This window comes from Erpetoichthys calabaricus, chromosome 10, assembly GCF_900747795.2.
Source record: "Erpetoichthys calabaricus chromosome 10, fErpCal1.3, whole genome shotgun sequence".
In the NCBI taxonomy this organism is placed as follows: domain Eukaryota; kingdom Metazoa; phylum Chordata; class Cladistia; order Polypteriformes; family Polypteridae; genus Erpetoichthys; species Erpetoichthys calabaricus.
In genome coordinates, this window is record NC_041403.2 from 90766780 (window position 1) to 90793555 (window position 26776).

Consider the following 26776-nt stretch of genomic DNA (forward strand, 5'->3'; position numbering starts at 1 on the left):
CCAGAGCCCAGACTTGAATCCGATTGAACATCTCAGGAGAGATCTTAAAATGGCTGTGCACCGACGCTTCCCATCCAACCTGATGGAGCTTGACAGGTGCTGCAAAGAGGAATGGGCGAAACTGGCCAAGGATAGGTGTGCCAAGCTTGTGGCATCATATTCAAAAAGACTTGAGGCTGTAATTGCTGCCAAAGGTGCATTGACAAAGTATTGAGCAAAAGCTGTGAATATCTTATGTACATGTGATTTCTCAGTTTTTTTATTTTTAATAAATTTGCGAAAACCTCAAGTAAACTTTATTCATGTTGTCATCATGGGGTGTTGTGTAGAATTCTGAGGAAAAAAATGAATTTAATCCATTTTGGAATAAGGCTGTAACATAACAAAATGTGGAAAAAGTGATGCGCTGTGAATACTTTCCAGATGCACTGTATATCAATACAATTTTCTTCCTTTAAATACCAGATATCATTTTGACAGAAAGAGATTTTAAAAATGGCAAAATATTAATGAAAAAGGATGGTGTAGAGAAATGAGTACCAAAATGCATGATCCACTAATTATAGTGGTAATCACCAGTGGTTGTCTGTTCTATTCAGAGAAGAATTAAGTACTATATCTACATCATTAATGTATGCCATAAAGACAACACATACCAATCAACCAGTAGGTACTTTCTATCTAGTTTTTCTTAGCACATGCAGTCACAAAGTACCTATGGCCATCAGGTATATTTAGGAACAGTTATATGCAAAATACATATAGTACCTTCCCAGTATCCATCCATCATCTAATTTCACTATCCAGAGCAGGGTTGTAGGGAAGCTGGAGTCTATCTCAGTAAGCATTGGGCACAAGGCAGGCAGCAACAATCCCTGGATATTGCATCAGTAGTCTGAATTTTACGTAGCATCCTCTTATAGCATACAGCATCACAGATCAGAGTAGGAGACCTAGTGTGATTACATTAGGTGAGGGATATAGCCTGCCACTGAGTACAATACTTAGTGGCTGCAAACTACAAAATGTTTGTTTTTTTCTTGTTCACTTGCTTTCTTCATTGTCATGCATCAAAAAAGTTGCTTAACTTGAAAATTTTTGTTTCATCTCTTTTTGAATTGTGTTTGATAATGTCCTGATCTAAATTATGATATGTAATGGCACATGTAATATTAACATATTTTTGTGAGGAAAAGTTATTTAGAAAACCCATAATTTTTATATTTTTGGATTGATATATTTATTTGGTGGTTTAACTGTTTTGCATATTAAAAATCAGTGGATAATATGCAAATATATCTTTGAAAAGTCATTGTTTTTAATTGTTGTATTACCATTTTTTCCCTTTCAGAATTGCAGACAACCTACCTGTTGCTACTCGGCTAGAGTTTTACCAAACTAGAGATGGAGAAGATGAGCAAAAGAAAGAGAGTCAAAGGGATGTGCAGTTTGAACATGGATACAGACTTGGCTTCACAGACCACAATAAGGTTAATTGTAAAGAGCAAACTCAATCGGTTGTTATTTTTGAATGCTAAACAGTAAACTAATACTAACAGGCATGAAAGTACAAGTTAATACTGATACAAAAGGAATTTTTTCCTATTTTTTCTCTTGTGAAATTCAACATGGTGGTGTGCTTTCTAAAAAGCAAAACATCTCACTTTAATGTGAAGACTTGTGGACTAGTTTAACGAGTATTAGTTGTTTTATGCTCTCTTCATAGATGTCAGTTGAATTTCAGAACCACACACACAAATATTACTTTATTTTTTAGCAATACTCGAGGATTCTTTTTGATTTTACACTTGATATTGTTCTTATAAACATTGTTGCCTTTTATAGGAATGTTCAAAATTGCTGAGTTTTGACTCTATTAATAATTTTAAATGTAAGTAATTCTAATATTAACTTTAGTATTATTGACATAGATTGACATAACTAAAGCAACTCATACCAAATGATTACTGCATTTCCAATTTAATTTATGAGCTCTTGTATCATATAACACAGCTACTTGATTTAAAAAAAAAAAATAATAATAAAGTAAGGGGCCATTGACTCTTAAATCAAAAACTGTTTAAAGCCAGTTGGTTTCGTCCGTTTATAGGAGATGGACGTCTGAAGCAGAGCTCCGCTAGCAGCGGCTTTATTTTCCCACGTATTTCATATTATTTAGAGGTATCCTGTATTTAACCCGACCAAGGAACTTCCACTACAATATACAAGCATGAGTAACAAGAAGAAAAGTCAGAAAGAACCGGAAAAGAAACTTAAAGCTGCATCGAAGTCCGGACAGACTTCCGGCCTGAGTGCAAGTGTAAGGTATGGCATCACGGAGACTGACCTAGAACAGGCAGAAGAGTGCGCAGAATTCCTGGGACCCCGCTCCATTGTATCATCTCCAGTCGAGAGTGAAAATGGGAGCGAAGGCGCAAGTGATACAGGTCGCGAGGGATCGCCGATTTCTGAGGATCATTCGAGACTAGAAAGGGCTCTGCAGGACGTGCTCTCATCTACTCATCGCGAGCCTGTAACAGGAGCTGCATTTTCACTTGCGGAGCACGAAAGCAGAAGCGAACTGTCCGAACTGAAAGAGATGATCGCTACACAGAAAGAGATGATCGCTACACAGTCCACTGCCATAGTTACGGCCATGAAGGAGCTTAAGAAAGATAACACAAATGATCTTAAGAAGGTGGCCACTGAGCTCAAGAAGGATAACAAAGATAAGGAAACGCGTCTATTTGAACGTTTCGACGTGAACTTTAAAGGCATGTTGGAGAAATTAGTGGAACACATTGAAGAAACTAACTCCAAACTGAAAAGGCTTGATGATCATATTAATGACGTTTCAGATCAGCTGGAAGACGTTAAGCAGGGACTCACGGCTCGAGTGGAAACAGCGGAACAAATGGCATCTAACGCCGATGAAAAAGCCACAGCTGCGAACTCGGAATACAAAAAACTTGGAGACAGACTTGCAGCCCTGGAGGATGGGTGCAGAAGAAATAATATAAGAATTGAGGGTATACCTGAGAAACGAGAAAGCTCAAGCCCAGTGAAATTTGCAGTAGAATTACTGTCTAAAATAATTGGAGATGACTTTAAACTCGACAATGAGATAGCCACGGCTTATCGCACAAAGATACCAAGCGCCTTTAAATCTAGGTCTTTTATTGTCCGCTTCGAACGACTAAGATGTAAACTTGATGTGATGGCACTTCTCAGACACAAGCAAGAGATTATATTCGAAAATAATCTTATTCGTATTTTTCCCGACTTCTCACCATCAACAGCTGCAAAACGCAGATCCTACAACGACATTAAAAGGATGCTACGGGAAGCCGATATCAAATACAGCCTCTTGTATCCTGCCAAACTGAAAGTGGAAGTTCAAGATGGACATTATATCTTCTTCAGCAAAGAAGAAGCTGAAAAAGAATTAAAGAAGCTGTTTCCGACACTTTTTTGAAAGTTAATTAAAATTAAAGAGCCGTATTCTATCAAGGCACGGGAAAGACCTATGATCTGATCGCTGGATCCATGTTTAAAGAGACTGGTATTATAATTATACATCTTATTTTCTTTTTTTTTTTTTTTTTTTTTTTGTTTTTAGCTGGACTTTATATGTTATATGTTTATGTTTTAATCAGAGTTATAGACGTGAGTGTGAAAATGTGGAAGTGATTAAAGTAGGATTCGTTTTATTTATTTATTTTTTTATTCCTTTTTTTTTTTTTTTTTTTTATTTTTTTTTTTTATTTTACTATACCTTAAAGTAGACTGTTTAACTTCATACCCTTGGTTTAATGCTTGTTCTACTATTTATACAATTACCATTATACTATTACAGTATGAATTACCAGGTTTATCCTAGACTAGTTTTTAAAATCACTCCCAGGGTTGTTTTTTTTTTTTTTTTTTTATCTTAATATCTTAACTTAAAAGCGCTGAAGATTATTTCAAGCTTAAATATTGTTAATGAGAACATTTTCGGCAGATAGTATTAAGGATTTAACTGTAAAAGATATCTCTGTTTTAATTCTGTAACGCCGCTGCAGGGTGGGGTTTGTTTTGTTTTGGACGTGCTCTGTCTCTTCGTATGTCAGAGGACTGGAACATCGCGAAGTGGGGTCTAGCCTCATGTGGGGAGGCAAAATGGGGGGGGGGGGGGATAAAGGGGGGAGAGAAGGAGAGCAGGTTATATTTAATCTATTCTTATAATCCTTATAATTATAAATATCAATGCAGCTACAGGCCAACATGCAACAACTCCTGGGGAATCTTGAAACTAAGATTAAAACTGCCATATTACCAATTAAAACTATAAAATGACATTAAAAACTCAGAATCAATGTCTCCATGATGGGACAGTTAACTTTGTGAGCTGGAATGTTAAAGGCCTGAATCACGAATTAAAGAGAAAGAAAGTATGCTCTCACCTAACAGGCTTAAACGCTAAAATAGTATTTTTACAGGAGACCCACTTACTAACCAAGGATCAGTTCAGATTACAAAAAGACTGGACTGGCCAAATGTTCCATTCTAGCTTTATAAAGAAAACTAGAGGGGTGGGAATTCTCATACATAGAACAGTTCCATTTGTAGCATCAGAGGTAGTGTCGGACCCTGAAGGGAGATATGTGATGGTCATGGGCAACTTATATAACAGTAAAATGATTTTGATAAATGTTTATGCACCCAATGTTGATGATAAGGAATTCATGCAAAATCTATTTGCATCCATTCCCAATGTGAACACTCATAAAATTATAATGGCTGGGGACTTTAATTGTGTTTTAAATCCACTCTTAGATAGGACTCCCGTGACAGGGGGGACGACATCTAATACTGCAAAGATAATTACACAGTTTTTAAATGATCACAACTTATCAGACCCCTGGAGGTTTCTTAATCCAAACTCAAGAACATATTCGTTCTACTCACCAGTGCATTATAGCTACTCAAGAATTGATTATTTTTTTATAGATAATAATTTCCTGCCTACAATTAAATCATGCAAATATGACACAATTGTTATCTCTGACCATGCCCCTCTAGTCTTGGAGCTAAAATCAATAAGCCCCTCGTACTCACCTCGCAGATGGCGTCTTAACCCTCTTTTATTGGCAGACGAGAACTGCACAGAATTTATATCCAAACAAATCAGCTTCTTCCTAGAGACAAACACGTCTACAGAGGTTTCTGCAGGAACACTCTGGGAAACTCTAAAGGCCTTCCTAAGAGGCCAGATTATTTCATATCTTTCCCATAGAAATAAATTAGAAACCAAGAAAGTGTCAGAGCTAAGAAATGAAATTACTAGAATAGATGAAGAACAAGCCAGGCGTCCAAGTGAAGCTCTTCACAGGAAAAGGCAGGCCCTGCATACAGAACTTAACATCTTAACAACTAAAGAAACTGAACAACTTATTTATAAGTCTAGACAGCATTACTATGAACACGGAGAAAAAGCTAATAAGCTTTTAGCTCAACAAATTCATAAACAAGAAGTTCACAATGCAATACCAGTAATCACCAACAAGAATGGAGAAGAAATCATCGACCATAATAAAATAATGCACACATTTAGAGATTACTATAAGTCTTTATATTCCACTGAGCCCAAAGAAGACAACACGCAATCTAATGCATTTCTGGATAATTCACAAATACCACAAATAGATGCTTTAAGTGCTGAGGAACTAGATAAACCTCTAACGCTAACAGAATTACTAGACGCTATAAAGTCACTACAAAGCGGGAAATCATCAGGCCCTGATGGTTACCCCGTAGAGTTTTATAAGAAATTCTCCACTCAGCTAGCTCCACTCTTATTGGTAACATTTACAGAAGCTAAAGACCACCAAATACTACCTCAAACATTTCGACAAGCATTAATCACCGTCTTTCCTAAACAAAATAAGGACTTGTTACAATGTGCATCATATAGACCAATTTCACTCCTGAATAATGATGTTAAGATACTCTCAAAAATCCTATCTAGAAGGATGGAGAAAGTGCTGCCCTCGGTAATATCACAAGATCAAACTGGATTTATTAAAGGCCGACATCTATCTTCAAATCTCCGACGCTTGTTTAATGTTATATATTCACCAGCAAAATCAAACACCCCAGAGATATTACTATCATTAGACGCAGAAAAGGCATTTGACATGATCGAATGGAATTACCTTTTCACTGCATTGGAGAAATTTGGGTTTGGCCCGAATATTTGTGCTTGGATTAAACTACTGTATACCAGTCCAGAAGCTTCAGTTTGTATTAATAAAATTTGCTCAGACTACTTTAAACTAGAACGTGGTACCAGACAAGGATGTCCCTTGTCGCCACTGTTGTTTGCAATCGCTATTGAACCACTGGCGGTTCACTGCCGAAATTCTCTTCAGATAAAGGGGATTGTCAGAGAAGGACTGGAACAGAAAATTTCTTTATATGCAGATGATATGGTCTTATATATATCGGACCCAGAAAACACTGTCCCTGCTGTTTTAACAGCACTAACAGAATTTCAAAAGATATCTGGTCTTAGAATTAATCTGAATAAAAGTATACTCTTTCCAGTGAACTCACAAGCATATAATAATAAATTAGACACCCTACCTTTTACCATAGCAGATCAGTTTAAATACCTAGGGGTAAATATCACAAGTAAACATAAAGCTCTTTATCAACAAAATTTTGGCGTCTGTATAGAAAAAATTAAGCAAGACTTGCATAGATGGTCAACCCTTCATCTCACTCTAGCCGGAAGAATTAACATCGTTAAGATGAATATCCTTCCTAAACTTCTCTTTTTATTTCAAAACATTTCAATATATATCAATAAATCGTTTTTTAAACAGTTAGATTCAATAATAAACTCATTCATTTGGAACTCAAAACACCCACGTATCCGAAGAGCGACCCTACAAAGACCTCAGGCAGAAGGTGGCATGGCTTTACCTAATTTTCAGTTTTATTACTGGGCAGCAAACATACAAGCCATAAAAACCTGGACACAAATAAATGCACATACACAGGCTTGGTCTGCAATAGAAGTAAAATCCTGTAGTACTTCTTTATATTCCCTGCTCTGCTCTCCAATAAATGAAAGTTATCGCAAATATACTAATAACCCAATTGTGCTTTACTCACTCAGAATATGGAACCAAATTAGGAAGCATTTTAAGATGGAAAACCTTTTATCAGTGGCACCTCTGCAAGGGAACCACCTCTTTCAACCTTCGCAAGTATATCCAGTTTTTAATACCTGGAAAAGTTTTGGGATTAAAATGCTCAGAGATCTTTATATAGACAACATATTTACATCTTTTGAACAATTACGTTCAAAATTTAACCTCCCAGCTACACATTTCTTTTACTATCTTCAAATTAGAAATTTTGTTAAACAGAAATTGCCCGATTTCCCCCACCTTGCACCCTTTACAATGCTGGAAAAAATACTGCTCAATTCCGAGGAAACAAACACTATTTCCGCAATATATAAAATCTTATTAGAGTCCCTACCTTTCAAAGATCCAAGAGGACATTGGAAGAAGATCTCTTAATCAATATATCAGAAAAGGAGTGGAAGGTAGCAAAGCAGAGAATTCACTCGAGTTCTATATGCGCAAAGCATAGAATTATTCAACTAAAAATTATATATCGAGCTCATCTGTCTCGCTTAAAACTGTCCAAAATGTTTCCAGGCCAGGATCCAACCTGCGAGCGCTGCAACCAAGCTCCTGCCTCACTGGGTCACATGTTCTGGGCCTGCACCAAACTAACATCATTTTGGACAAAAATTTTTAAGTGCCTCTCAGACAGCCTTAGTATCACAATCCCTCCTAACCCACTAACAGCTGTGTTTGGTGTCCTTCCAGATGGACTTGAATTGGAGAAGGACAAACAAACGGTGATTGCATTCACTACACTCTTGGCACGCAGACTTATTTTGTTAAATTGGAAGAATCCTAATTCTCCTCTTATAAGTCAGTGGGAAACTGATGTTTTATATTATTTGAAATTGGAAAAAATCTAATTTTCAGTTAGAGGATCTGTACAAAATTTTTTCAAAACTTGGCAGGATTTAATCAATATTATTTTAGAATAAGAGAATTAACTATTATTGCATTTAACTCCCTTCTCCATCTCTTATTTATATAGATATTTACTTCTCCCCTTCTTTTGTCTAATGTTGCCTTATTAACCCTTTAACCGCCAACTCCCTAAATATTCCCCAAGCCAGGCGAAATCTGAACAATTTTTGTTTTTTTACTTTTTTACATTTTTTTTACATTTTTTACATTTATTCAAGCAGTATTGACCACTAAATGTTGTGCAAGTTGCCAGTGTATACACGAAATCTATAAATGTAACCTGAATTCTCAGCTAAGCAAAACATCTTGATACCAAACCGTGCCCTTTTCAATGGTAGATACTGTCGAAACTGTAAGCGGCCCTTCCACGACAATAAACTTTCATCAACTGCAACTGACGGTCCTGGCATGTAGGGCAACTGAAATGCTTCAAATAAATGATCAATCAAAGGACGTAGCTTGAACAAGCGGTCGCGGTTTGGATCTTTCTTATCTGGCTCGTTTCTGTTGTCATTCAAATGAAAGAATTTCAGCAGCAAAGAGAATCAGTTACGTGTCATGACAGCTGCAAAAATATGTGTTGCATACATAGGATCTGTAGACCAGTACATCTCAATATCTGGTTTTCTGATTATTCCCATCAACATCAAAATCCCAATGAATTTTTTCATTTCGTTTTCATCAGTGTCAAACCAAGCACGAACACGGGAATGTGGAGGTAAATTGGGATTTTTCTCAATAAACTGTGCTGCATACAGATTTGTCTGATGAACAAAATGTCTAATCAAATCAGGTGACACAAACAGCTCATAAAACTGCTCAGCAGTGTAATTGTTTACATCAACAATAAAGCCACACGTTCCCTCAAACGAATGCAGAAAAGGTAGTTCACCTCGGGCAGCAGCCCAGCTGAGATGCTGGGGATACACCCACTCAGCGCCGTCATCCGATGCGTCTTCATTCACAATATCATGCAGCGCACGTTGCTGCTCATCACTGTCACTAAAATCTTCTTCAGAACTGCTACAATCATGATCAGAACTGTCCAAAATCGCCTGCAAAGCCTCACTTGAAGTCAGTTTACGTTTCGCCATATTCACAGCTGTTACATGCGAATCACGTCACATGACCGGCCAAAACAACCACAGACTTGTCGAAATACAACGTAGTAATAATACCCACGCCAAACCGTCAGTTATACTACTTGCCAGGCATTCATATAACCACAGGCAAATGTGCCGGATAATTCTGGCAGTATGGCGTTAGCATTAAAACAACGGTGCCGGATATATCCGGCAGAGAGCGGTGAAGGGGTTAAAAAGCTTAAAGCAATTTTCCTTTAGCTAAGCTCTCCTTCTCAGGGGTGGGGTTTGATTTGTCTTCAAATTTGTTGGGTTATAAATTGATCTGTTTGTATGGAATGATTACAATGAAAATTAATAAAATAAAAATATTAAAAAAAAAAAAAAAAAAAAAACTGTTTAAAGCCAAATCAAATCATTGTGTGCCAAATATACTGTAGGACTGTACTATAAGTGAAAGAATGCTTTTATTAATTCTCCTTTTTCATTGTAAATATTAAAATGTGTAATATGTTTTTATGTCTAACATTTGGGAACTGCAAGTTTAGTAGGTGTATGCTAAAAAACGATAAATGGCAAAATTACTAAATTATAATACTTCTGTTCCCTTTCCAACTTCTTTTGAGTATTGATTGCCTGCTAGTTGTTGAATGGTACAGCAAAATCCAAGAACATTGACAGACCGTGTGATTGGCTAGAGCATTTAACTCAACTAAAATAGAAAAAGTAATACCATCTAGGAAATAAATCTGGGAACTTGCAGTTACTACTCCAGATCCATAAATGTAAATGCACTGCTTCTTCTAACTGCAATCTTATTATTACCAATTAAATTAACAAATGAAAAAAATCTCAAACAAATCTAAGGAAACATTAATAAGGTTGTACATAAAATATAACAATACATACTAGCCAACGCCTACGGCGGTGTAAGAATAGGAACGGAAAACAGTGAGAAAGGAATTCAGAAACCAAGAAGAAATAAATACTTAAGACACAGTGTGCATGTAGAATTTCCGGCCAAGCAGGATTACATGTGAAAGTGATAAATCAGGCTTTCCGAATTTACGTACTATGGCCATGGCATCCTGATAGTTTTATTGCATGTATCTTGGACTTCCTGGAAATGTGGACAGTAATATGATCATTTTACCTACACATACGTTGTTATTTTCAGCGTTTGCTTGCTGAAGCCTGAAGTCTGATAGTCCTTTGTATTGTTCCATGCGCAGATCTTGTTGATGTAATCTGAGATAGCTGAGACATGCGCCCTCTGTTTTAACATGCGTATCTACGACGTACTGTTGGAATAGTTTGCCGCTGGAGTGCAAAATACTAAATATTCCTCATTGCTAATCTGTATGCGTAAAATAGGTATTGAGTAAGCCTTATTTGCTTGGCGGTTCTTTTATTGGGAACATGTTGTAAATCTTTGTGTCAGCCAATGTCTCCATAAAGGAATAAAAGTGGGTAAACCATAGGATCGCAATTCATATTGAGCATGGAAATCTGTTTACAGGAGTTGCCTATGGGTTAGATGCAAATGTTCCTTTTGGCAGGCGGTTCGCCATCTTCACTGACGAAAATCGCTGCAACATCAGTGTGACATGTCGGGGCATTGTATCGTCGTAAATCCTGCCTAGGGTTTTCCTTGAAAACCATTCGTACAGATGCTGTTGGATTGGACTGAGGGATTTCATGCATGTGTTTGTATGATTTAGCGAAGGGGCTGATGGTTCTGAGCATGGAATCTAGCTGGAGAAGTAAATTTTTGCTGCATGCAGAGTTTGCTTTATTTTGTAAGCGTACTTCAGTAGCTTGCGCTGTGTCAAAAACATACAACTGTCCATATCCTGGAGAGGTAGAAGTGTTAGCATATAGTGGAGAGATTTGGTGATAAATTTGCCCGTGTATTTTAAAACTGTATGGTCCGTGGCCAGGAGGTTTAGTTATCTGTGCACCCATGGAAGCAAATGCTAGAGAAGAGTTGTATTCTTGAATGCGTTCACGATAATTTTTAGCTTCTGATGTATGCTGTGTAAGAAGCTGTTGTAAAGAAACAGGAGGCTCCCGCAAAGGTGGTAAAGCTACTTTACCGTTGTGGCAGCACCTCGAGTACTTGTTGGATGTATTACGATCAGCAGGCCAGTATAGTGCATGACATGGACGAATAGGAATTGAGAAATGCCGTGTCGGCTGCATGTGGGCGGGACCTGTTTTGAAATGGAAGCAGGACAAACCAGAAGAGAAATATATATGAGATTGTTGACCAAACTAAATTGGATTTTGCTCAGTTTTGTTTACACTAACATTGTGAGAGTGGCAGTTGTACAGTTTATGAACATGTTGTATAAGTTCACCACCTGTAATAAGTGACTCCGAAAAAATCTATTTCTGAAGGCTTTGTTTAAACATAAGCCAAGGTGAAAATGTTCCGAATAACTGCTGGAACCATTTTCCGAATGCTGTTGAAGTCACTCTGTTCACACATAACATTTGAGCTATTAATTTATCTATAAATCCTTACAGTACCCTAAATAATTCTGAGATCTTCTTATATAGTGCAGATTTAGAAGCACAAAGCTTCTTTGTCTGATTTTTATAAGTAAGAAAAAAAAAATCAATTAACATATACTGCATTATTATGGTATCGTGACTGCGGCTGTCAAACAAGCCAAAAAATAAAGTTTGAACATTCAGTGATAATCATGACATCCTTACTGCATATCTGATTCCATGGGCTTTGGTGTAATTGTCTTGTGAATGTTTGTCATTCTTAAAAACTGGATATTATAACCAAAATTGCCATCTGAAACACCTGTTTATCAGTTCCCAACTCAGTTACTATTTAACCTCCTTGCATTTAACCATAAGCTTGACTCAGAATTCTACGATTAAGTCAGAGTCAGACTTGGGATGACATTCAATGATCTGCTTTACAGTGTTAATCCCAAATAACTCTCAGGACAGTATTCTGCTGCCATCTAGTGGATAAAAACATCCTGCTGCAAAACAAATTTTGAATATCTCTATGTGTTCTGCAGGTTATAGCAACTCAAGTAACACCTTAATATTCATGAGTGGAGCAGAGCCTTAAATCTAAAACCCAGTAGCAAATGAAAAGTCGTGAAGTCAGTTTTAAAACAAACTGAAACTAAACCATTGATTGAATTTAGAAATAATGAAGACAATGTGAATTTATCATAAGACATTGTCTTGGGTGTATATTGTCTTGGGTGGTGAAAGATGACACCTATTTTGTAGACTGTAACCTGCCAGATTTGAGTGATGTTTGTGTTTGGTGTCAGCTTCATACTACTGCTGCCAATCCTGCACCTATTGTTGGGCAACCCTGGTCTAAAGGTATCTGTTGATCGTGTTTATCTGAACTATTTATGATTTGTCGATGATGCTCTGGTGGAGAAAAGGGTTGTTAAATCAAACTGCTATGCTGAGTAGTATTTCACAAATAACGAAGAATATGACAAAGTCAGTCACCCACCACTGAAATAGTACAAACTGGGATGTGTACCAGGTGATCGTCACAAATATGCAGAAGGTATATGATCCCTATTGTGATTGATGATGATTGTGATGATTTTAGATAAGGCTTTCATCAACACTAAGGAGGTTAAAATAGAAAAACTGGGGCTGCTTTGTTAAAACAAGCTTGCAGTAGTTGATCTGACCCACCTTTTGATGTTTTATCATTTAAATTATTTCTGACTCATAGAAAGCTCCTGTCTGTCATTGGCTCCAGAATGCTTCATAGTTTATTTTGATCAACTTAGTCAAATAAATTGATATATTCTATAAAACAAGCAAAAAATGTTTATTATATTTAAATTGTGATAATCCAGCCCATTCTGTTATGTGTAAAAAAACGAAACAAAAACAAAACAACTACAAGGTACTCAGACTTGGATTAGCTCAACAAAAACTCAGTGATAATTAAAAAAAAAATATTTATATTGTTTGTGGGTACTGGATGGACCCAGTATTATTTTATAGCAGTACATAATATTATTATTATTATTATTGTTCATAACCTTTGTACAAGACTGCCTATTATGTTTTCAGATACAATTTGTTACATTTCGTTTTTTCCATTTGGAGGTCAGGCAAGTTAAGTGATTTACTCTTCAACACACAGTGTTAGTAGTGTTATAAAAAATACAACTTTTAGTTTTTTGCTTAATCAAGTACAGTAACATTACAAGCAGTTTCTCTGAAAGAAAAGCTAGAAGCAATCAATTACCGTTATGTAATAGATATGTTTTTTTAAGAATATTTTCAAATCCTTATCCATATTAGTAAACGAGAATGGTAAACCGGATATGGACGCAGGGACATGGGCCGTGGACGCAAAAGACGTAGTGCGCAGGCGCCACACAAAGCCCCCCTCCAAGCAACGGAAAATAAGAAATGAGGCGCCGCGCCCATAGCACACAAAAAAAAGGAGTCAGACGCAGGCGACACACAAACCCATGGCACACAGCGCCACACGAAGCCCATAGCACACGAAACGGGACACACACAAAAAAGAGGATTCAGACCCACGACACACAAAGCCCCCCTCCACTAACAGAAATAAGAAATGAGGCAACACGCCCCTAGCACACCAAAAACAAAGGAGTCAGACGCAAGCGCCACATAGCACACGAAACGGTACGCACACAAAAAAGAGGATTCAGACCCACGACACACAAAGCCCCCCTCCACTAACAGAAATAAAAAATGAGGCAACGCGCCCCTAGCACACAAAAAAAAAGAAGTCAGACGCGAGCGCCACACAAAGCCCATTGCACACGAAACGGGACAGACTACGGACATAGCACACGAAACGGGACGTACACAAAAAAGAGGATTCAAACCCACGACACACAAAGCCCCCCTCCACTAACAGAAATAAATAATGAGGCAACGCGCCCCTAACACACAAAAACAAGGAGTCACACGCAAGCGCCACACAAAGCCTATAGCACACGAAACGGGACAGACTACGGATTTCACACACTAACATAAATAAGAAATGAGACACAAAGCACCCCTCCACTAACAGAAATAAGAAATGAGGCAACGCACCCATATCACACAAAAACGAGGAGTCACACACACACCCCAAAGTGAAACGCAAGAGACCAGACTACAATACATATACAGGCGCGACACCTGATGGGTAATAATACGAAGAAACGAACAGTCCGTATTAAACATACGTCATCTAAACACGTTCAAACTATACAGCATAGGTGAAACTCATTACAATGATGCACTATTAACCGTACAACCTCAGAAAAGGCTACATATAAACAGTGAGTGCGATCCTCCTTATTACTTATCCATATTACTAACGATAAAGAACAAACAAGTCATGAATTCACGATCTACAAAATCACGGGTACAAAACGATACGGCTCGAGTAACGGGACCACAAACACGAACCCGCATGAAAAAAACCAATACACGTCGGCGCCTACAATGCGCTTCTGAAACCGCTGAACAAAAAGTGTCTTTTTTTTTTTTTTATTAGGAGGAGATTTTAGACAGTGCTTAGCTATTGTTCCACATGCCATGCGCTCAGCTATTGTTCAGTCCACCTTAAAATACGCGGACGACGTCATACATAAACAACAAGAGACCGGACTACAATACATATACAGGCGCGACACCTGATTGGTAATAATACGAAGAAGCGAACAGTCCGCATATTAACAGTGAGTGCGATCCTCCTTATTACTTATCCATATTACTAACGATAAAGAACAAACAAGTCATGAATTCACGATCACGGGTACAGAATGAGACGGCTCGAGTAACGGGACCATAAACACGAACCCGCATCAAAAAAAACAATAAACATTGGCGCCTACAACGCGCTTCTGAAACCGCGGAAGAAAAAATGTTATGCGGACAATTGGCATTGCTTTCAAAAGATACAGTTGGTACAAAACATGCGAGATGGACTTCACCCAGATATTATTACAATTCCTCAGGCCTTTATCTGCGACGACTTAGTTACGGAGATATTTGGAACAGCAATCTCATTAGACCAAATACCCCTTTTAACACAACGGACTATATTATGTCCAGAAAATATTAATGTTGATCACATAAATAACCAAGTCATTGCATTACTTCCTGGAGAGGCACAGCTCTTTCTAAGCTCTGACAAAGTTGACTCTGATGACAGCAATGACCATCTTAATTTCCCCTTCCAATATTTGAACACTATTAACCCAGCCGGATTACCACAACACAATCTTAACCTTACAATCGGAACAATAATCATGCTATTAAGAAACCTTAACACTAAACAAGGTTTATGCAATGGTACACGTTTAGTCGTCAACACCATGTCACACAATGTTATTGAAGCAAAACTTCTTATAGGATCACATGCTAACAATACTCTTCTGATTCCTACAATTGACCTTACAAGTTCTGACCTAGAATTACCTTTTACACTTAAACGGCGACAGTTCCCCATTAAACCTGCATTTGCCATGACCATCAACAAATCACAAGGACAAATCATGAACAAGGTTGGCATCTACCTCTCTGACCCCGTTTTTGGACATGGACAACTTTATGTGGCCTTCTCACAAGTTCGACGTTCATCTGACGTTAAAGTTAAGGTTATAAATGATCCATGCCAAGGAAAACTCATTCAAGGACAACACACCATCTTTACTACTAATGTTGTGTACAAAGAAATTTTCTGATAAATCTTTACACTGTGCCATGCAATTTATTCTTTGCTTCCTATGTGCGTTATCTACACCTTCACACTATGCTATATCTCATACATTCATCACGCTATTTATAATTACCCAACACCAGGGGTTGGCGAGCGAAGCCCCCTAGTTTAGAATAATGATATGATTGGCAGAATTTATGATTATACGTGCAATTGAAGGTTTCCCTAATTTAAATACCTTATATTCTCTAGAGTACTTTCAGTAACCTTTACAATAGATGTAAGCAGTACAAAGTTTATAGTTTCATTTGCATTTATTTTTTTTAATACACTTCCTTTTTTATTGTTTAGTATTCAAAAGTGTACAAGTTACAAGAACTGCCATGTCCATAACCTTTGGTTTACCTGTAATTACAGTTTCTCTTATTATGCTAACACAGTCCAGAGATCCTGGACAATTTAATTAGGCAGTGTGGTTTTAAAAAGACTGATAATGTTCTCACAATCCATACCTGTATTCTGTAATTAGATACATTTCCATGTTTTCTGAATTTATCATATATGATTTCACTGTTTTGGAGTTGAGTATGTAATAACAAATACATACATGTTCAACCCTTTATGCCCTAGAGGGGTTTTTGGCATATAAATTGCGTACCCAAAAATAAGAGTTATTATTCTGTTTATGTAAGTAACTACAAATGGCTGAAAAGTGGTAAATACAACACTCCAAATGTTTAAAAGATGGTATTTATATGATTAAAAAACCTTTGTTTATGCTAATGTCAACTAAATAAAACACAAACACTTTAGAGTAGGAGAGCTGCAGTACAGGCGAGATGCAGATCACGCGGCACGGCAGCAATAGCAGCAGCAGCAAGCCAGCAGCTGATCAAGCAAAGAGGAGGTAAAAAAAAAAAAAAAAAAAACTATTTGTTTCCCTTTGTATCACCGTTTAAGAGGGGGTTTCGGAGGAGTGACTGCATCTCTTTGGGGTGCGTTCAGCCCCCCTCTTCACAACGCAATCGACAGAGATGTGAAGTGGCTGGCACATAGCACAGGGCGGGGTGAAAAAAGGGTGGGGGTTGGCAAGTGAAGCGAACAGGGGGTAAGCCCCCTAGTATGTATATATGTATTTATGTATATATATATATATATATATATATATGTATATACAGTAATCCTTCGCTATATCGCGCTTCGCCTTTCACGGCTTCACTCCATCGCGGATTTTATATGTAAGCATATTTAAATATATATCGCAGATTTTTTGCTGGTTCGCGGATTTCTGCGGACAATGGGTCTTTTAATTTCTGGTACATGCTTCCTCAGTTGGTTTGCCCAGTTGATTTCATACAAGGGACGCTATTGGCAGATGGCTGAGAAGCTACCCGGCTTACTTTTCTGTCTCTCTTGCGCTGACTTTCTCTGATCCTGACGTAGGGGGATTGAGCAGGGGGGCTGTTCGCACACCTAGACGATAAGGACGCTCATCTAAAAATGCTGAAAGATTATCTTCACGTTGCTATCTTTTGTGCAGCTGCTTCCTGAAATGACATGCTGCACGGTGCTTCGCATACTTAAAAGCTCAAAGGGCACGTATTGATTTTTGATTGAAAAACAAACTCTGTCTCTCTCTCTCTTTTCCTGCTCCTGACGGAGGGGGTGTGAGCTGCCGCCTTCAACAGCTTTGTGCCGCGGTGCTTCGCATACTTAAAAGCAAACAGCCCTATTGATTTGTTTGCTTTCCTCTGTCTTTCTGACAGACTCTGCTCCTGACGCGCACTCCTTTGAAGAGGAAAATATGTTTGCATTCTTTTAATTGTGAGACGGAACTGTCATCTCTGTCTTGTCATGGAGCACAGTTTAAACTTTTGAAAAAGAGACAAATGTTTGTTTGTAGTGTTTGAATAACGTTCCTGTCTCTCTACAACCTCCTGTGTTTCTGCGCAAATCTGTGACCCAAGCATGACAATATAAAAATAACCATATAAACATATGGTTTCTACTTCGCGGATTTTCTTATTTCGCGGGTGGCTCTGGAACGCAACCCCCGCGATGGAGGAGGGATTACTGTATGTATATATATATGTATATGTATATATATATATATATATATATATATGTATATATATATGTATATGTATATGTATATATATATATATATATATATATATATATATATATATATATGTATATGTGTGTATATATAATATGTATATGTGTATATATATATGTCACAGATTTGCACAGAAACACAGGAGGTTGTAGAGAGACAGGAACTTTATTCAAACACTGCAAACAAACATTTGTCTCTTTTTCAAAAGTTTAAACTGTGCTTCATGACAAGACAGAGATGACAGTTCCGTCTCACAATTAAAAGAATGCAGACATATCTTCCTCTTCAAAGGAGTGCGCGTCAGGAGCAGAGAATGTCAGAGAGAGAGAGAGAGAGAAAAGCAAACAAAAATCAATAGGGCTGTTTGGCTTTTAAGTATGCGAAGCACCGCCGGACAAAGCAGCTGCAAGGAAGGGAGCAATATAAAGGTAGTCTTTCAGCATTTTTTAGAAGAGCGTCCGTATCCTCTAGGCCAGTGTGTGAACAGCCCTTCTGCCACACCCCCTCCGTCAGGAGCAGAGAATGTCAGAGAGAGAAACAGAGAAAAACAAACAATCAAAAATCAATACGTGCCCTTCGAGCTTTTAAGTATGCGAAGCACCGTGCGGGAAGCATGTCGCTTGACAAAGCAGCTGCACAGAAGGGAGCAACGTGAAGGTAATCTTTCAGCATTTTTAGACGAGCGTCCGTATCGTCAAGGGGTGCGAACAGCCCCCCTGCTCACACCCCCTCCGTCAGGAGCAGAGAATGTCAGAGCGAGAGAGAGAGAGAGAGAAATAAGCAAACAATCAAAAATCAATACGTGCTGTTTGATCTTTTAAGTATGCGAAGCACTGTGCAGGAAGCATATCGCTTGACAAAGCAGCCACATGTAAGCCCAGCAAGGAAGAGAGCAATGTGAAGGTAATCTTTCAGGGTTTTTTGAGGAGCGGCCGTATCCTCTAGGGGTGCGAACAGTCCCCCGTGCTCACAATATATTTGCGGAGTTTTATTTAATAAGTAATACGTGCTCTGGTTGGGTAGCTTCTCAGCCATCTGCCAATAGCGTCCCTTGTATGAAATCAACTGGGCAAACCAACTGAGGAAGCATGTACCAGAAATTAAAAGACCCATTGTCCGCAGAAATCCGCGAACCAGCAAAAAAGCCGCGATATATATTTACATTTGCTTACATATAAAATCCGCGATGGAGTGAAGCCGTGAAAGTCGAAGCGCGATATAGCGAGGGATTACTGTATATAATATTTTTTATTTTTTTTTCCTTGCATTTCGCATATAGAATAAACTTAAGAAATTCCATGCATTTTCATACCAGCTTCTTCAAATGCTGGGGTGGTAACACTGCCTTTACTGACAACCCTAAGCATGTGGCAGGAAACAGCCTTGGACAGGGTCCCAGAGCTATTCACACATATGCCACACATGCACCTAAACCAGTGCTTCTCAGGCACTTTTGTGTTACCTTTTGGCTGTCACTGGGTTGTGAGTACATAAGACTTGTTCACAGAATAATCTGCCCCATCACCACCAAGGGATCAATGCAGCCTTGCAAGATTTTTTTATATCTCATTTCTAATCATAGTGGCATCAACTTCCCTTTGTTGACAACTACTCCCCAATTGCCGCTGTTCAATTTTATTACATGTTTGTAGTCATGCTTGTTTCTGCCTTTTCTTTGGGGTGAAAAAGCCACAATTAAAAGTGGGATAAAAAATATGGTGTGATGTTGTATATTTCTGTATTTTGGGAGAATTATGCCATGTAGAAGTCACTAACTGAAATAATTTTTTTTTGACATGCACTTGTGCCACAGAGACTTGTGTGCCATAATACAGTGACATTTGGTGATTTGGATATTCCTCACGTGAAACAGTATTTGCTGATATGCAACACCACAAATTTATACTTCGTGAAGTACTTACAAATCAAGAGTAGTGTCAAGTCCTTTTGCAAACGTGTCATTTTCAATATATTCAAAACTATGTTCAGAATTTGACTCAAACATTCTGTGTAATGGTGCGTAAAGGTGAGCTGCCGCACATGCAATATATTTTCTGCCTTTTTTCTACCTAACTGTGACATGTAATATGAATAATAGTTATAGACAACTATACATCATTACAGTGCCCTGAATCTCAGCTATCTAATGGTAATGAGCCTTTCACTGCATGTGGCTTGACGGAAGTGTGATCTTTGAAAAAAGCAGATTATATGTGTCAAATTTTTTAATAATACAAGACAGCAGACAACGAGGGAACTTATGATTTATTCGACAGAAGAAACCCTTGGGTATATAAAAATACAATTATTTATTTTGATTGACTCGATTTGTGGCTTTATTGTAACGTACTTAAACAACTTTGAAAATTGGAAGTTGCCCACTGGTGGGAGTTTGCTTAGAATTTATATTGTCTATACTAAGTACATTAATTTATTAACTGTTTATGTAGATTTTCATAAAGTTCTGTCCTACTGCTAATTTTTTTTTTAAATCACTCTGCAAGCTGAAGACTAGTTCAGTATGTATTAAATCAATAATTGTACAAGATGATATACATTCAGAGGAATTGAAAACTATACAGTATATGCTTATATGCTGAAGATTTGTTTTTAGTAATCAATTAAAGTATGTAAGTAATGCTTATTACAAACACAGCTTTCTTTCAGAATGTATGTTTCTATGTGCTTCTACAGAATATCTACAGAAAATGGTAGATGATGGTAGAAAATGGTCTATTTTGACTTTGGAAGTGTATTGGTACATCATACAAATTCACATTAAAAATACTGAATGGATAAAATGTGCACAAATCATTCATCATGCCTATACAGTGGTGTGAAAAACTATTTGCCCCCTTCCTGATTTCTTATTCTTTTGCATGTTTGTCACACAAAATGTTTCTGATCATCAAACACATTTAACCATTAGTCAAATATAACACAAGTAAACACAAAATGCAATTTTTAAATGATGGTGTTTATTATTTAGGGAGAAAAAAAATCCAAACCTACATGGCCCTGTGTGAAAAAGTAATTGCCCCTTTGTTAAAAAATAACCTAACTGTGGTGTATCACACCTGAGTTCAATTTCCGTAGCCACCCCCAGGCCTGGTTACTGCCACACCTGTTTCAATCAAGAAATCACTTAAATAGGAGCTGCCTGGCACAGAGAAGTAGACCAAAAGCACCTCAAAAGCTAGACATCATGCCAAGATCCAAAGAAATTCAGGAACAAATGAGAACAGAAGTAATTGAGATCTATCAGTCTGGTAAAGGTTATAAAGCCATTTCTAAAGCTTTGGGACTCCAGCGAACCACAGTGAGAGCCATTATCCACAAATGGCAAAAACATGGAACAGTGGTGAACCTTCCCAGGAGTGGCCGGCCGACCAAAATTACCCCAAGAGCGCAGAGACGACTCATCCGAGAGGTCACAAAAGACCCCAGGACAACGTCTAAAGAACTGCAGGCCTCACTTGCCTCAATTAAGGTCAGTGTTCACGACTCCACCATAAGAAATAGACTGGGCAAAAACGGCCTGCATGGCAGATTTCCAAGACGCAAACCACTGTTAAGCAAAAAGAACATTAGGGCTCGTCTCAATTTTGCTAAGAAATATCTCAATGATTGCCAAGACTTTTGGGAAAATACCTTGTGGACTGATGAGTCAAAAGTTGAACTTTTTGGAAGGCAAATGTCCCGTTACATCTGGCGTAAAAGGAACACAGCATTTCAGAAAAAGAACATCATACCAACAGTAAAATATGGTGGTGGTAGTGTGATGGTCTGGGGTTGTTTTGCTGCTTCAGGACCTGGAAGGCTTGCTGTGATAGATGGAACCATGAATTCTACTGTCTACCAAAAAATCCTGAAGGAGGATGTCCGGCCATCTATTCGTCAACTCAAGCTGAAGCGATCTTGGGTGCTGCAACAGGACAATGACCCAAAACACACCAGCAAATCCACCTCTGAATGGGTGAAGAAAAACAAAATGAAGACTTTGGAGTGGCCTAGTCAAAGTCCTGACCTGAATCCAATTGAGATGCTATGGCATGACCTTAAAAAGGCGGTTCATGCTAGAAAACCCTCAAATAAAGCTGAATTACAACAATTTTGCAAAGATGAGTGGGCCAAAATTCCTCCAGAGCGCTGTAAAAGACTCATTGCAAGTTATCGCAAATGCTTGATTGCAGTTATTGCTGCTAAGGGTGGCCCAACCAGTTATTAGGTTCAGGGGGCAATTACTTTTTCACACAGGGCCATGTAGGTTTGGATTTTTTTTTCTCCCTAAATAATAAAAACCACCATTTACAAACTGCATTTTGTGTTTACTTGTGTTATATTTGACTAATGGTTAAATGTGTTTGATGATCAGAAACATTTTGTGTGACAAACATGCAAAAGAATAAGAAATCAGGAAGGGGGCAAATAGTTTTTCACACCACTGTAAGTATGATGACTTTCAAGGGGATTGAATCCATGCCACTTTATCTCGTAGTCTCTCTTGTAAAAATATAGATTTATAATAGCCTATAGTGGTATTGTTTTCTCTTCCAGTGTTAAACAACTAACCATTTTATACTCATTATGTTTTAACCTTTTGTATAGAATTCTGTGTTGCTCACATGTCATTGAAATAATTTGCCTTTATTTTAATCTCCTAGGTGTATTTTCAGTTGACAAACAACAGAAAGAAGCAGTTAATGTTACCATTTTGTTTTGATGGCACTTTACACAGTGTTTAGACCTGTTGACTTGAATTCAGGTTTTCAGAACTTTAACTCCTACATTCATGAAATTTAGTGTAAAAGCAGTGTATGAGATAGTGTTTTGGTGAGAGAGGAAATCTGCATAAATTGAAAGGTAATATTGAATTAGCTTCATGAACAGGTCAAGGAGCAAAAGATTAAAGAATCCAAAAATTGCAATATTGACTTTTACCTACATTACACAAAACCAATAGAACACAATCAATTAATTGTATTAAAAAGGTACATAAATAAAGCTACTCCATGTTTTTTTTTTCTTTTCTTTCCTTTCTTTCCTGTCCAGTGACGGTGTGTAAGCAAATATTATATAGTACCATTGTACTTAATAGGAATGTTGAGGAGCTTCCTTTGTAAAAAATAAGTTGGCCCTAATATCCTTTATTCTTTTAATGAAAACTTTTTTTTATTTATTTAAATTTAGGTATACCTGCATAACCATTTATCATTTATCCTCTACTACCATAAGGAAAAAGTAGAGGAAGATGGGGAACCTACTTTCAGAGTTGTGCGATTTGAAGTCGTTCCACAAAGTGTGAAAAAAGAAGGTAAATAATACCTTTATATCATTATCCCAAAAAAAGGTGGTAATTAATTTTTGAAAAATTTTTACCTTGTAATCTTGTAATCCGTTCATTAAGCAGTAGAGATGTCTTCTCAGAAATCTAAAATACATTTGAATCTCATTTAAATGAATTTGCTTAAGTGATAACCAAAAGTAACAAGAATGTTATTGCTGTCACTGGATTTCCAAAACCAGAGGAAAACTACCTGTCAATTTTCCAGAGATATCTGGGAAACACTAAAAGTATATTTCGACAGATTTGTTTCACTTAAATGGGAATTGTAGACCAGAAGGACAACATAAGTAATTAATCACATTTTCAAATCTGTGCATGGGTATAATATATAACATTACTTTGGCTCTTGGTTTAAAGTTAATTTTGATGTATAAACTGTTGATGTTTGTTTTTCTTTTCACATCGGCAGATTTAAAAGTTGATGATAAAGGTTTATGCAGTTTGCCTGAGGCAAGTAGTTCCTCTCCTCAAGAAATCGACCCCACTAAGGAGCAAGAAGTGTTCTTTACTTATTCTGTTCGGTGGGAGGTGAGAACTGCAACTTGAATAGTGTAAAAATAAGCAGTGTTTTATATTTGTAAAGCATTATTACATTATTATATTTGTCTTTAATAATTAATAGGAGTCTTCTATCAAATGGGCTTCCAGATGGGATACCTACCTCACTATGAGTGATGTCCAAATTCATTGGTTTTCTATTGTCAATTCTGTTGTGGTAGTTTTCTTTTTGTCTGGTAAGTTATTATGTCTGCTGTTAACAAATTATAGAAGTGGAAAGATACTATGTGAGATGATTTAGTTCTATTCTAATAATATTACACATTTTCTCTATGCATTTGGTGGAGTAGACTGTTATAAAAAGAGTTATTTAGATGTGTGCTGTTTCACATACATAATGTTTGGAATCTTTAGTATACTGACTAGAAATTTCTCCAAAAAAGTTCATTTAAAAAATAACTTGCACTGTCTGTATCTAGTAGTTACAGTATGGCTTGAGTTTCATAGTTGAAATTGCATTTACATTTAGTTATTGTCTGATCTCTTTATCCAGGGCATCATACAATATTTAATGTTAAGTTGATTACATTTCTTTTGTTTTACCAATTAGAGCACAGGCAGGTGAATTGACTTGCTCGTGTTGATGTGACATGGCAGGTCCATGGCTTAACAGCCTGGAGCCCATTTTAAATAAATAAATACCCTAGGTTCTTGTCTATAAACCGGACTCATGTATAAGCCGGAGACCAAAAATCATACGAATTTTTAAAATAAAATCGTATCATAGATAAGCCGGACTCATGGATAAGCCGAACATACTATAACCTATAACTAATAGAAGGGAGGGAGGTCAGTGGTCTCACTCGCTCCCATTTAATTTCTTTAAGGGGGGAGAGAGTGTGAGATATTGGCGTCTCTCTCACTCCCCGCATGGCGCGGTTGGAGAGGCCGGAGCGCGTTCTTTCTGCTCTGGGCGTCGCCGAGTCAACACGCGCGCGTAGCGGTCATTTAAATTGTGATTTTATGTGTAAGCATATTTAAATATATATCGCGGATTTCTGCGGACAATGGGTCTTTTAATTTCTGGTACATGCTTCCTCAGTTGGTTTGCCCAGTTGATTTCATACAAGGGACGCTATTGGCAGATGGCTGAGAAGCTACCCAGCTTACTTTTCTCTGTCTCTCTTGCACTGACTTTCTCTGATCCTGAAGTAGGGTGTGTGAGCAGGGGGGCTGTTCGCACACCTAGACGATACGGACGCTCGTCTAAAAATGCTGAAAGATTATCTTCACGTTGCTATCTTTTGTAAAGGTGATTCCTGAAAAGACATGCTGCACAGTGCTTCGCATACTTAAAAGCTCGAAGGGCACGTGTTGATTTTTGACTGAAAAACAAACTCTGTCTCTGTCTCTCTGTCTCTCTTCCTGCTCCTGACGGAGGGGGTGTGAGCTGCCGCCTTCAACAGCTTTGTGCCGCGGTGCTTCGCATACCTAAAAGCCAAACAGCACCACTGATTTATTTGCTAGAGATTGTTTTCTCTATCTATGTGACATTCTGTGCTCCTGACACACACACCTTTGAAGAGGAAGATATGTTTGCACTCTTTTAATTGTGAGACAGAACTGTCATCTCCGTCTTGTCATGGAGCACAGTTTAAACTTTTGAAAAAGAGACAAATGTTTGTTTGCAGTGTTTGAATAACGTTCCTGTCTCTCTACAACCTCCTGTGTTTCTGCGCAAATCTGTGACCCAAGCATGACAATATAAAAATAACGATATAAACATATGGTTTCTACTTCGCGGATTTTCTTATTTCGCGGGTGGCTCTGGAACGCAACCCCCGCGATGGAGGAGGGATTACTGTATAAACCGGACTTATGTATAAGCCGATATTCTATTTTTTCATTTTCACAACTTTTTTCCTTAGATAAGCCGCGGCTTATAGACAAGAACTTAGGGTAATTGGCCTCCTCAGTCTCCATGGGTGTGTGTCCTTGCAAAGCTTTGAGAGGTTTGGTGAAGTAATTAGTGCAAGACACACCTGCACGTAAGGTCTGTCTCAATTGCTTCATCTGTTTTCTGCGGTGCATGATTGAAGCACTGCGCCTACTAGGGCATATAAGAGGCAGCCGGCATGAGGATCTGGAGGAGAAGGTCAGAGTAAAAGGGGGAAAAAAGAGGAGCTTGAATGACTGGAGAGTAGAAGGTTGGAGGCAGAGGAAGCCAGTGTGGTTGAGCGTGTGTACGAAAGGGAGAGAGAGAATGCAGGCAGTCAGGTGAAAGTCCTTTGGGGAGCATCTAGCCAACACTTAGGGGCTGAAGGAGGCTGAGCAATCTGGGAGCTGAAGAGTGACAAGGTGCTCTGTTGGAGTGACTTCCTGCATAATGCCTGAGAGAGGCAGTGCAGCTACAGGGGAAATGGAAGGCTCACTGAGGCATCCTGAGGGGGAGCCATGGACCGCAGGGGCATGAGCCTGACAGCAAGAGTCGGCAGCTCAGCGTAGTGCCCTGCCAGAGCCACAGAAGGCTGCAGGATTACGAGCCTAGTAGCAGGTGCAGAAGGTGGGCTGAACTGCTGGTTAATTGTCTCCTCAGCTGCAATGACCCGCTTGGGGTTAGCTGAGAAGACCTATGTTTTCAAAGGGATGCACTGGGGACTGCATTTTTAAAGGATAGATTCCTGCCATTACTGCCTCTCTTTTAAAGGATTATTTATTTATTGATTTTAACTTCCACTGATCACCTTCTTTTTATTAAATTATTCATTTATTGAAGAGTTCGGAGCACTGTACTTTTAAAAAATGTTTGGCTTTGATGGTTTGAACAAAGGCACCAAGGCATTATTTCACCTACCCCTTGCTATGTGTGTGTATGTGTCCTAAGCCACTGGCCTATCCTCAGGTACATTATCAGTGGTAGTGGGT

The 26776-nt window shown here is 38.1% G+C and overlaps 1 protein-coding gene across 1 annotated transcript in view; it reads left to right on the forward strand.

Moving 5' to 3' along the window:
- tm9sf4 (transmembrane 9 superfamily protein member 4) overlaps positions 1 to 26776 on the forward strand; it is a 127624-nt gene that overhangs the window by 52312 nt on the left and 48536 nt on the right. Inside the window, exons 5-8 of the mRNA XM_051933293.1 lie at positions 1352 to 1490; positions 23197 to 23320; positions 23763 to 23881; positions 23976 to 24087. Of these exons, the coding sequence (XP_051789253.1) occupies positions 1352 to 1490; positions 23197 to 23320; positions 23763 to 23881; positions 23976 to 24087 (494 nt within the window). The remainder of the gene's footprint in view (positions 1 to 1351; positions 1491 to 23196; positions 23321 to 23762; positions 23882 to 23975; positions 24088 to 26776) is intronic.